The sequence below is a fragment of the Diplodia seriata genome (assembly GCF_021436955.1).
Source record: "Diplodia seriata strain FDS-637 chromosome Unknown scaffold_4, whole genome shotgun sequence".
In the NCBI taxonomy this organism is placed as follows: Eukaryota; Fungi; Ascomycota; class Dothideomycetes; order Botryosphaeriales; family Botryosphaeriaceae; genus Diplodia; species Diplodia seriata.
In genome coordinates, this window is record NW_027117311.1 from 420,258 (window position 1) to 433,137 (window position 12,880).

Consider the following 12,880-nt stretch of genomic DNA (forward strand, 5'->3'; position numbering starts at 1 on the left):
TGCGTGGCCCGGTGCCTTCCCGCTGCCCTCTGCCAGCATCGCCGCCTCGAGTTGGGAAGGAGCCACCGTGCACCGCTGCAGGGTTGCGCCTCCGAGTCTGACGACCACCCGCGCACACCACTTCTCGCCGCCCCGCGCATCTCCAACAGCTTCATCCTCTCCGGCCCGGCAAACCCTTGGATCTCCATTTCGCTAGAGCTTGGCTTGTTTGCCGAGCCGTCCGCTCCTTTGCCGTGCGCCGTGCTCATCCATTGGCCTTTCTCCAGGCCTTCAAGCATCACTTCTTCCCCAGTCCGGCATCCTTCTCCCAGACTCCATCGGTCGGGCACACGCTCCTTCTCCACCCCGACCGGCTTGTTCTCCGAGGGTCGCTTCCAGTCGCAACCCCTACCTTTCCCTTCGTAGGCCCTTCCCGTCCCCGCTTGCTCCTCTCCAGCCGGCGCAGCGACCTCCGCCCTGTTGATACCGACGACAACAACGCCTGCACAGCCACCCGGACTCCAGCCTAAGAAGCGGAGCAGCTTCGAGAGATCCGGCTCCATGGAGCGCCCCGGTCGCCCCGCGCGTTACAGCTCTCCAAAGTCGCGTAAGCCACTGACAGACGCAACCTCGCGAGCCAACGCGTCGACCCCGCCGCAGCGCAACTCCAAAGTCGCGACCCAGCATGGCTATGCCCAGCAACATCTCCCTCACAATGAGTCCATACTGTCCGAAGGTAATACTCTGACCGTCCACCATCCCGGCACCGTGGTCGAGAACAAACACCTGTCCAATGTCAATAGAGGCGATGGTAGAGCATCCAACCGAGACTCGGCAATCTCAACCACCTCGACACAGGCGAGCAGCAGCAGTCGCCGCAAGTCCCACATTGGGCCATGGCAGCTTGGCAAGACCATTGGCGAGGGAGGATGTTCGCGCGTCAGGGCAGTCAGGCACTGCGTCACGGGCCAGCTTGGCGCCGCGAAGATCATCTCCAAGAAGACCGCGGACAAAGTCAAGGCCCAGAGTTTACTCAACTTGTACAAGTCTGCCGAAACCGACCCGAAGCTTGCTGCGCACATGAAGGCCATGCCATTTGGGTTGGAGCGTGAGATTGTCATCATGAAGCTACTGAACCACTCCAACATCGTCAAGCTGTTCGACGTTTGGGAGAATCGGAGCGAGCTGTAAGCCTTCATTCGTTTCAGTGGAGACCGCAGTACTGACATTGTCCAGGTACCTTATCATGGAGTATGTTGAGGGCGGAGAGCTCTTCGGATACATTGATGAGAATGTCGGCCTTCCCGAGATGGAGACTGTTTTCATCTTCCGCCAGATTGTCGCTGCATTGCTCTACTGTCACCGCATCAAGATCCACCACCGTGACCTGAAGCCTGAGAACATTCTCATCGACGCCGAGAACTTGACAATCAAGCTCGTTGACTTTGGCATGGCCGCTCTACAGCCGGAGGGAAGGTGGCTCAGCACGCCATGCGGAAGCCCTCACTACGCGGCGCCGGAAGTCATCCGCTACAAGCAGTACGACGGTGGACAGGCGGATGTTTGGAGCTGCGGCGTTATACTCTACGTTATGCTCACCGGACAGCCTCCCTTCACGTACACCGATCGCCAGGACTTGACCCACCTGTTCAAGATAATCGCGCAGGCCAAGTATTCGATGCCGCATAACCTGAGCGAGGATGCCAAGGACCTGATCAGCAAAATCCTTGTGCCTGATCCCCGCCGGCGCATCAACATAGAAGGCGTCTGGAAGCACCCTTTCCTTCACAAGTACGATGCAGAATTTGGGTTCGATGAAGAGACGGACAAGGATATTTGGAACGGCCCAAAACCTCGCATCAGCCACTGGGATCTTCGCCACCAGGCCGATCTTGACAAGGAGACGCTGCGTAATATGCGCTGCCTTTGGCACAGCGAGTCGGAGGAGACCATTTTGCGAAAGCTGTTGAACAACGAGGCTAACCAGGAGAAATTCTTCTACAACTCTCTGCAGAAGTACAAGGACCAGCAGCTGGAACACTGGCCCGGAGAGCCTGACATTGCTTATTCCGCGAGCGACTATCACCATCTCGCCCGGCCTAGTCAGCCTCATCCTGTTCCGCATGGCCGCACCAAGTCTCAGTACTCCATACTCAACGATGAGCACTTACAAGCGGCGTACAGTTTCCAGCAGCCTCCGCCGTCCGAAAAGAGCTATGATCCTTTCCGTTCGTCTAGGGAGCCTTCGCTGGCGAACAAGGGAAATTACATGAACGTGACAGTTCACCGTGGCGGTACGGTCGCGAGTGGACATTCAAGTGGGCACCGCAACCGCAGATCGTCGGTGGCTTTGAGTAGCAGCCATGGGCGTGGTAGCTCCCTACGGGTTGACACGTTGAAGAAATCTGGCTGGCGTCACTCCGGCCTCCCGAGCATTGACTCACGTGGCAGCTCTCGGAGGGGGTCCGTCGTTTCTCCTGGCGGGCGTCACAGGAGGTCTCTTTCCAAGTCGTCGACGAACAGCTCGGGCTGGGCAAGCTCACCGCCTATAGTTGTGAGACCAAGCAGCTCGCACAAGCGCGGTGTTAGTTTCGCGCACCTTCGCAAGAGTTCCACAGGAAGCCGTCTTACTGTTACGGAGGCGACCTCGCCGCAGGGCACACCTGAGCAACGTAAACACCTGCAGGAGGCCGCTGCGCAAAAGCCGCAGCAGGAACTTGTCCCGGCTTTGCCCAGCACGCCTGCTCAGGCATCCTCCTCTCCTGCACCTCCCGCAGCTGTTTTGAAGAACACTAAGCCTCGCCTCAAGATCAAACATCCGGAGACTCCTGGCCGCGTCATCGATGGTGAAGTTCGGAAGGCAAGTGTCGAACTCGAGAAGGCTCTTGATGAAGCTTTCAACCGTACTTCTGTCAGCTCCAGCGTTCGGACGTCGTCCGAAAGACCGACACCTTACGAGTATGAGACACCCCCATCGTCTGTTTCTTATCGGGGTTCTGGTGCTTCGGCATACACGGCAGACGCGCAGGCCTTGAGGCAAACCGATACACAGCGTCCACTGCCTCCACTTCCGGCGGAGGCCAGCCATGACTCGCCCAACACCTACCTTGCGCGTGAGTTGGCTGAGACCCGTGAACGCCTTGCAGCGCGCTTCGCGTTGGAGGGTGGCGAGAACACGGCCAACTACAACGAAGTCCTCCAATCTCTCGACCGTCTGTTGCACCCGTCGCGTCCGACTTCAGCTGATGCAAATCAACGCTCAGTCTCTGCACCCCAACAGTCACCACAGCACCCTCGGCTCTTGCCGATAATCTCGGAGGAGGGCAAGAACACCCCCGATGCAGGCTCGCACGTTGGGACTCCCAACTGGCGCACCTCAACTCGCGCTGCTACGGACCCGGTCACCCAGACACAGGAAAGGTATTACGGCGATCAGACTATCCGCATCGTTGATGCTAGTTCTCCTGCTGCTACTGGCCCGCTCATCCAGCCTCTCAATATCCGGAAGAAGAACAGTACCAGCACACTCGCTCAGGTAGCTGCATCGGGTACACCAACCCCTACGCGCCCGTATCACCTCGACTCATTGAATCCGGCTACGCCTACTCCTGTGCACCAGTTGGGTCATAAGCCCAGCCTTACTATTGAGATCGACCAGACCGCGTCGCCGTTCGCCCACCGCGATTCTCTGGATGTCGCGACGCAGACGACTCCCTTGCAGACCCCGGTTTCGGCTTCGAGCACTAGCACCGCAGCCAAGGAGGAGAGAATCACTAAGAAGCGTAGCTGGTTCAAGCGTCGAATCAGTGAGAGGGATCCACCCGAACAGCAGCAGCAGGCTGGCGATTACGCCCGCCGGCCTAGGATCCCGGATGCGTGGCAGGGTCTGGATGATCGTCTGGACAGGCCGAAGCCGCGCGCCATTTCGTACAACAAGCAGGATAGGAATGTCCCGAATGGAAGCGCGAGCTCGCACAGCGAGTTCCCTCTGCGCGACTCCGAGAAGGAGAAGAGCGACAAACTTGCTGGGCTCAGGAAGAATTTGGCGTCTTTGTTCGGCAAGAAGATGCCGGAGAAGAAGGGCCGTGGTTCCCTGATGTTGAGTGAGTGGTGCTTCTCGTTTTCTGCCACAAGCAAAGGACTTGCACTGACTAACGGGTTGATGTATCAGTGCCTTCCAACTATTCCGCAAGCTCTCTTCCATCTTCTGCTTTCTCATTCGGCGACGACTTCGAGCCCTCCGTTCCGCGCTACATCGAAGGCCAAAACTGGCTCTCTCGCTTTTTGCACATCAAGCCCGCGGCCAAGATCATCGTCTTCAAGGTCGGTCGTGGTCGTGTTCGCCAGGAGATTGTCCGTCTTCTACGCGACTGGAAACGCTTTGGTGTGCGGGATGTCAAGTTTGACCGCGCCACGAACATCATCCAGGCCCGTGTTGACAAGACCAACCGTGAGTTACACCTTCCAGCTAAGGCACCTGCAAGAATGAAGAGATACTATGAAATACTTGCCAACACCGCCGTTTGCGCTAATTCAGGCATCCCTCATCCAGAGCTCCAGATGAAGCCCGTCGCTTTTAGCGTAGAGCTTTTCACGGTTCTTCAGCAAGGCCGCCGCGCGCAGCTTTGTGTCGGTCGCTTCACCCAGACTCGTGGTGCTGCCAGCAGCTTCCGCAAGGTTGTTGACATCCTCGAAGATGTCCTCAAGGGCAAGGGCATCATCATCGAAGACGAGGTCCGCGCCCGCGAGGTAGCAGCTGTGTTGGGCTACTAACCTTGCCTGCCCCTTGGACACGGACTTGGAGACTGTTGCTGATCAACATTGGTGCGTGCTGGGCAACCAATTCTATCCGTATCCTTTATTTTGGACTATGGCAGTATTGGTAGTCCGATATTGGCTCCGCATTGTTGATTGGATGAGTATCCGAATGTTGGTTTTGTTTTGACGCAAGGCTTGGTGGTTGATGGACACAAGACTTTGCTGGCAGCGCAACGATGAGAGCGCGCCGCGGCTCTTCCCGCTGTCAGATCTCCAGTTTGTTGGACGGAAAAATCCCGACTGTTGGGGTGCGGATCGCGTTGTCCATCAGGTCGCCTTGGAACTTTGATGGCATTCCTCATTCCCTATCGCCAAGTCCGAAGACGGTCTCGACTCGACCCAGCGTATCCATTCTGGCCACCTATTGCTCCCGGATAACCGAACAACCAATGCTCAACCGGCCATCGAAATCCGCGTTCTCGCCTTCGCTTCACTCCCACCGTTCTAATTCCCTTACGTTCGCTCGCTTAATTCCCAGCATTCTCGGCGGCGGCATTCTGCTTTCTACTCTCGCGTTTACGGCCTTCCATTCGATGATACCAGCAAACATTCAAGCACCAAAAACTCCGAAAAGTTTTACAAAAATCCTTGTAGTCAGGGCCTGGATTGTGGAAGACGTGCATGATGCGATCAGCTGCGCTTGGGCTATTCGTTTCAATCGGAGTTTTCGGCCATTGGACCAGTAGAAGGGGTTATTCTGCTCGTTTGCCTCGTCAACTAGCAATCTTGCAATCCTTGTTTTTTTCCCCCGGAAGTGTTTCGGGTTCTCTATTCGTTTTCATCGCTCCATTCTGGCACCACGCCAGCTTAATCATACCACACACTTTCTTTATTTCCTTTCTGTTTGGCCAGGCGGATAGTAAAAGGAGAGCATGACGTGCGTTCCAGTTTCTTTTGATAAAAAACGGGGGTTCTTTTTTCTGTTCCCTTAGGCATCTGGTAGTATTGAGAAGTGGGAAACAAGAAATAAGGTTGAAGTGCACGGGTTTGGTGGACGTGGTTTTCTCCATGTCGCTACTGCATGATGATGGATATGAGGTTGGTGGACGAAGGCCTGGTTTGGTATTGAGGGCTGTATGACAAGAAACAAAAGGGTTCTTCTGTAGATACAAAATAAGGTAGCGAACAGTTGATTTCTATCTTGAGTGTTTGGTGATATAACAAGGGTGTCTTCTACCCGTTCCGGGGTCAGATAAGCTATTGACTGTTTTGTGCCTCCTTTGCCTGCAAGGTGCGCATCCATGCTCGTCACGATCGCATGCCCCCCGGTTCCTTTCCATCCGTATTCATCGTGCTCCTCCGAGCGCCGTGATTTTCTGCTCATCTCGCGTTATCTTCCATCATCAGGGACACACACCTCAAGTAGCAACAACAGGCGAAAAGCCGACAGACACCCTCGGTGCGTTTCTGCACATGATATCATGCCGGCCGATCGTTTGGGTAGAAAGACGCGTCACCCATGATGATTCGCTTGCTTGCCTGCTCCGCGGGACCTCACGTTTCCTCATGCAGAGAGACTGTTTGTCATATGTATCTACCTCTCGGTCTTACCGTCCATCTTCAGGGAAGCATGCAGGCACGCATATGCACTTCCAGCCTCATTTTTTCTTTTTTCTTCTTTTTTTTGCTCTGATCCCGGAAATGGGTCCTGGGCGTGCTGCTGCCGCCGTCCCCGCTGCTGCAGGCACGACGTTCGCATGCATACATGCACACACACACACCCGCGCCACGATTTCGCGAGAGAGGCGGCGGCTTTTGTGCAACGACAGGCGGTGGTGGGATACGGTCTTGGGGAGGCGATGTGAGGGCGATTGCCGCTAGTGCGGCGAGGCGGAGAGAGGGACGGCAGGCTGCATGCAGATTATACGAAGCGAAAAAGGAAGAAAAAAAAAAAAAAAACGGAGTGGCAGTCAACTGCATACGCAGGGGACGCACGTATGTTCTTTTTTTTCTTTCCTTTCTCCGCTGCCTCAGGCTGTTGCCGCCGCTTGTTGTTGTTGTCTCGCAGTGCTTTTTTTTTTTTTTTTTTTCGATCGCGCATGCAAGACAGGCGTACAATGACCACCACACACACGGTACATACATACATACAGGAACAAAGGTGGAGAAACAAGGGGAAAGGAGGTACGTAGGTCCCTCGATCCAGGGCTTCGAAGGCCCGAAGCTGAACAAAAGTGGGGGGGATGGTTATACGTACGGATGTACATACATACATACATGCATACGTATCATTCACCCGTGTACCTGTTCGTGATTACGGTTACAACAGGCCGCGTCGCTATATGATGACGAAAGACGATGGAAGGAACCAGCAGAGGGGGGAGGACAAGAGGGCGAGGGGGTCGGTCGAGCCAACCAACCAACCACGCGTCGTACGGCCCCGCCTGCACCACGGCCCAAGGTAACGCGGGGGGTGCGGAAGGCGGAAGCGGGTAGCCGCATGCATGCAGGCGTCGTGCGTGCCGGGGGAAGAGGAAGAGCGGGAAGTACGAATATGCCGACGATGAGTATGTAGTCCCACGCCGAGGACGAGGTGGTGCTGCGGGCTGGAAGAGTGGTAGAGGTGATGATACGCGCAGTCTTACTGCTGCTGCTGCTGCGCGGGTTGATTCAGATGCCGTCGTCGTCGTCGTCGTGGGATGGGTTGAGATGGGATATGCCGCGCGCGGGGCTTGGCCTGCAGTCCACAACCTCGCGTCGTGCGAACGGAAGAGGGGGAGGGGAGGATCCCTGTGCGACGAGGTCTGCCGAGATAATCTTCTTTCGTGGGCGTCACCACCTCTGGTCACGCTGACCTGCCTTTGCCGAGTAGAACCACTCGGGTTGAGACCTGTTGGAGGCGGGAACCCCCGTCGCCCGCTTGCTGGACCGCTTGAGGTCGTGTTGCGGCGATCGTTAGTTCCTTCAGAGACATGAGACAGATCGGTGGCAATAATGCAGTAGACTCTCCATTATGCTTGTACCCTGCCAGAGACCTAGCACGCAAATGCTGGGGGTATTTCGCTTTACTCCTACTTCTAAGGAACAGGAGCATGTTAGAGAAACATGATCCTTTGCCTTTCGAGCTCTTACCGGACCAAGAGATATCAAATGTCGTTTCAAAACAACCCCTCCTCCCCCCGTGAACGCCGTCGCTTTTTTGATGCTGACACCCGATGGTAATGAACCCTGCGCCGCAGAAAAAGAAAACCCTTCTCATGCTGCATCTTCCAAACTATGCAATAAAGAGCCCCCTCCACGATTATCCCCTCATAAACAACCTACACCTTCTCTAATCATCCCCGCTAAGTCCCAGGAAGTCGGTTCCAAACCAGTAGTCCAGCCACGCCCAAATCTTCCAATACATGCTCGCGATTTCCCAGTCGAAGGTGCCGTCGTCCTTGCGGGGCACCTCGTTGCCAATGACCTCGGTGCTGCCGCCCACAAACAGTCTGATCAGCGGCAGCGAGCCCAGCAGCTGCTGCCACTTGTTACCCACAGGCAGCAGCGCCTGTTCCGCCGGTAGCAGCACGGCACGCTTTGCGCCGCGCACGCGCAACGGCGGCGGGGCAGCGGGCGCGACATCATCCGGGGCGGCGCCGGGTGTCTGGGCGTTGAGCGTGGCGGTCGCGGTCGAGGAGAAGGACGTCTGCGGCGTGGCGGCGGCGGCGGCGGCGGCGGGCGCAGACTGCGTGGTCCGGGCGGAAGGGCGCCTGCGGAGGTTCGAGGGAAAGGAGCCGGTGACGGTGGCGGACGACGCGGTGTCGGAGGAGCGCGAGGGGCTTAGGCCGGCACCACCGCCGGCGCGCAGCGTCGAAGTGGTGTTGCTGGGGCTCGTCTCGACGTTGCCGCCGTCCTCGAAGCCGGCGTGCGAGGCCGGGATGGCGACGTCGCGCGCGGGGCCGGTGCCGCGATAGAGCTCGGCGTAGACGGCGTGGCCGTGCAGGACGTGTGGGGAGTAGTGGCAGGCGCGGTCGGCGGCCTCGGGCGAGTCGAAGGTCACCTTGATCCAGTGGTTGCCGCCGCAGTACGTGTTCTTCTTGCGGAGCGCGGCGGCCGACAGGTTGCGCGCGGCGGCCGTACGTGTGATGCTGAGCGACATGTTGTACCTGGACGAGGGCGGATGCCGGTCGTAGTCCTCGTATACGACGCCTTCCGCGATGCGCTCGTAGAACTCGATGGCCGCCCACTGTGTCTCGCCGCTGAAGCCATACAGCATGACCTCGGTGGGCTCCTTCGCGACCGACGCCTGGGTAGTGGGGAGCGCGGGTGCGCCGGTGGCTTGCGATGGTTGCGGGGCGGGCTGCTCGACGGCCTTCGGGGCGGAGGCTTTGACTTGTGTGAAGATCTCGTCGATGGCTTTCAGGTTTGCCACGCGGTTCTGGTCCTCCTTGCGAGCAGGTGTGCCGGTCGTCTTGCTGCGCGAAAGCCCGCGGCGGCGCGTCGCGCGGCCGAATGGTCCCTTCTCTTCGACGAAGCGGCGCTGGCCATGAGTGTCGCCGCTGGTCTCGTCGTCAGAATCAAAGATGGTGTCGGTCCAGAAGAAGCGCATCTTGGAAAAAGTACAGGGTGGATCAAAGAAGAGGAGTCGGGGACAAGGTGGGAGCAGGTAGAAAAGTGTAGACTTACTCGGCGTACTCGTAACCCCAGGGCAACTGGCGGCCGGCAGCGTCGAAGGCGCGCTCGGACTCAGGCACCGCATGCACCTGCATGCCTCCACGAAACGAATTCATTGCGTCTGATGACTTGGCGGCGCGCGAACGCGATCGAACAGCTGTTGTCGGCGACGGAGCAGCGATGTTTACGCTGAGCTTTGGCATCGCGCTGGAAAATCCTAGCTCCGCCCCGAACCGCGGCTGAATCCGTGCCATCCTGGTCGCTTTTTTGCCGTGGCGCGTCGAGGGATTGGATTCTTGTGGCTGGGCGATGCTGTTGTTGAGGAACGGGAATGAGCGTGTTCATGGAAGGGCGGTTCGAGTGGAGTAGGCAGTCGAAACAAGTGGTGGTTGCTCAATGGGTACAATAGTAGGGTGGCTTGGCGCGTTGCTCTTACTTCACATCGAGTCCGCATCCGCAGCCAGCAGGGATTCACAGCGGGCAGGAGAAGATTTCATGTGATAAATTATAGATTCTTGCCCGTGGTACTACAAAACTATGGAGCATTCCGACCCGTGACTTGGAGCAATCTGTTCTTCGCTGGCATCTAACCTCGAACATCCGAGGATCGGGATGCCAGTAGGCAAACAGATATTCCACAGGACCACAGCAACTCCTGGATCCCAGACGATCTGCTACCGCGGCGTTGCCAGAAGATCGAGAACTCCTCGTGCAAGAATTGCATGGAAGCAATTTGATACTGTGAATGCCATGTCAGCAAACGCTCGATGAATGCGAAGTGCGAATATCGAGTAAGTAATTGGGTGTGTTCTCAGTGATCTTGGTGTAAAAAAATCATACCCGAAGGTCAAATACTATCTAGGCGTGATAAAGTTTTTTAATCATCGAACGGGGGGGAGTGCGACGGTGCTAGCAAAGGAAGTTTGTTTTCTTACCTTACAAGTTCGCCTTCGCAATGGGCCTCGCGACCCAGGTCACGTCTGGGCAGCACCCAGCGTGGGTTCAGGAATGCCTACAATCATCTGGGCACGTCAGCGACAGCTCGTTGAAGTGCATCATGTGAAAATGGAGTGTGAGGGGGGTCAGAATATGTAAGAATTGAATATCATCGAACCTACGCCGTTAAGAGTCGCTGGCGGGCGTCTCCGGTCGCAGGCATCAATCGCAAATTACCTCATCATTCGAGAGGCGCAAGGGAAAGACGAAAGAACGTACCTTTGCCACAGGGGCAGCTTGTTGGGTGCGAGCGGACGGTGCGCTGCGAGGATTTTGGGAAAGAAGAAGTTCTGCGACGGCGGCCGCGCAGAAAAGTCGCGAGTCGCGCCAAGGCCGGCTATGCCCGATCGGGTGTGGCTCGCACACAACCAAAATCACTCGGTAAGCGAGCACCTCTCGAGATAGCGAGCACGCCGCGGATTTCGACCTCCCCAACTAACGACAACAGCAGCACCACCGACCCCGTAGCACAGTACGTTCTCCACCGTCGCTTCACACGCCAGCTCGCTATTCTTCTCTCGTTCGCACGCTCACACTCTCGCTTCCAGGCAAATCAGCCGCAATGGGTGACGCAGAGGTCAAGACATCGCAGTGGAGGCTCGTTGAGGTCGGCCGTGTGGTCCTCTTCGCCCAGGGCCCCTTCGAGGGCAAGCTTGCCACCATCGTCGAGATCATCGACCACAAGCGCGTACGTTGAGCGCACTCGCCGCCAGCCGCCCCGCTGCGCGGTCCCCGAATCACGGAGCCGAATACTCACTCTCCCGCAGGTCCTCGTCGATGGTCCCGCTTCCACCGCCGAGAAGACTGTGCCCCGCCACGCTTCTCCTCTCTCCCACCTGTCCCTGACTCCCATCGTCATCCCCAAGCTCCCCCGCGGTGCTCGCAACGGTGTCGTCAAGAAGGTCTGGGAGGCCACCGAGGTCGAGAAGAAGTTCGGCGAGAGCGCATGGGCGAAGAACAAGGACAGGATCGCCAAGCGCAGGGCGCTGAACGACTTTGAGCGCTTCAAGGTCATGAGGTTGAGGAAGCAGGTTGGTGCCCCCGGAATCGGAACCCCGAAGGCGAAATGGAGTCTAGAGGGCGTGTTGCGCACAATGTTCCGCGACACTCGGCCTCGGCTCCAACTCGCGCACAGAGATGAGAATTGTTTGCTGACATCTTTGACCCTCAGGCCAACTACGAGGTCAAGAAGAACTTCGCCAAGCTCCGTGCCTCCGCCAAGGCGTAAAATGTTCCATCGGTGAGACGGGGTTCTAAAGGACGGGTTGTTTTACGGCATCACACTGGAGAAGGTCTTTTGCGGTCGATATGATCCTGCGCGGCATTTTCCACCCCCGAGAACACAATGGAGACGGTTCATAAAAAGATATCAAGTATCCAAGGTTCTCAAAATGAATGCAAATCCGGACAAGCGGGGCGTATGGGATTTATTTTTGAAGACAGTGTCATGGGCTCTAATGTGCAGGCGGTGTTATGACGATGATCCAGACATCCTACCCGAAGTGCTCGATGCTCCCTTGTGGATCTTCGCTCTATTGGAGATTTTGATGCCATGTGCACGGAAATACACGCTACTCAGTCTAGTGCCCGAGCCTTAACACATCGTAGATCCCGCGAACCGTACCGCCTATCACTCAAAATCAGGACGACAACGGGCCGGGTAATCTCACTGGTCATGGCGGCTTTAGCAATCGAGCCTATACATTTAGCTGAGAAATCACGCTTATGTGGCTACTGGAACTCATGTCTGGACTTGTTTGTACACCTTCAAAACTGGGATCTGCGTCCGGGTTATCACTCCATCTGTTCACGTAGGAAGTACGCATCGCCCTTTTGTGCGGTACAGACGGAACGATTCTTTTGCAAACCATTGCGGTAACATTACTCATGTATGCTCATATCAGATGCAGCAATTGGGCCGCACGGAGCGCTACCCCACAACTCCGAAAGTCCACAAAGCAGAGTCTGGATGAGACATCTACCCATCTTGCACCTTGACGATGACTTTCCCTCTTGCCCGTTGGCTAAGGATTCGTTCGTAAGCCTGTACATGCATATTAGCTTGTCTCGTCTCATTGCTCCGGTGCAGTCCACGCGTTTGAACAGTGGGGCCCCACTTACCCCGAGAACATCCTCCATATCAAACACACTGTCCACAACCCTCCTCAGCTTACCCTCCTGCACCAGCTTCACCAACTCCTCCCTAAGCTCCGCAGTTGTAGGCGTCTGTTGGAAGATGAACTTCCTCGGCGTACCTCCCAGCACCTTCGGCCACCAATAATTCACCGGCACGTTCCAAAACAGCGTCCTGGGAATCCCCTCCATGGCCCCGACACTGATAAACACCCCGGCCTCCTTCAAGTACTCCGGGCTCCTCTCAAACAACACCTGCACCCCCACACAATCCAACACGGCATCGAACTTGCCCCCGTCCCCACCCCGCCCGTACTCCTCCGCCAACCACCCCGCAACCCCATCTCCCTTCCTCCCC

General features: G+C 56.8%; 3 protein-coding genes across 3 annotated transcripts; 2 read left to right on the forward strand and 1 right to left on the reverse strand.

Moving 5' to 3' along the window:
- Positions 1–540: 540 nt before the first annotated feature.
- On the forward strand, positions 541–4,752 carry GIN4 (serine/threonine-protein kinase gin4; the record flags this gene model as incomplete). Its single annotated transcript, XM_066775436.1, has 4 exons — positions 541–1,166; positions 1,216–2,285; positions 2,532–4,082; positions 4,151–4,752. The coding sequence occupies 4 exons, from the start codon at positions 541–543 to the stop codon at positions 4,750–4,752; spliced, it is 3,849 nt and encodes a 1,282-aa protein (XP_066633317.1).
- Positions 4,753–8,068: 3,316 nt separating this feature from the next.
- SLS55_003975 (uncharacterized protein) lies at positions 8,069–9,328 on the reverse strand (the record flags this gene model as incomplete). Its single annotated transcript, XM_066775437.1, has 1 exon — positions 8,069–9,328. One exon carries the CDS (start codon positions 9,326–9,328, stop codon positions 8,069–8,071), a length of 1,260 nt encoding a protein of 419 aa, XP_066633318.1.
- Positions 9,329–10,951: 1,623 nt separating this feature from the next.
- Positions 10,952–11,617, forward strand: SLS55_003976 (60S ribosomal protein eL14; the record flags this gene model as incomplete). The annotated part of the gene is made up of 3 exons (XM_066775438.1): positions 10,952–11,077; positions 11,157–11,420; positions 11,561–11,617. 3 exons carry the CDS (start codon positions 10,952–10,954, stop codon positions 11,615–11,617), a joined length of 447 nt encoding a protein of 148 aa, XP_066633319.1.
- Between the last annotated feature and the right edge of the window lie 1,263 nt (positions 11,618–12,880).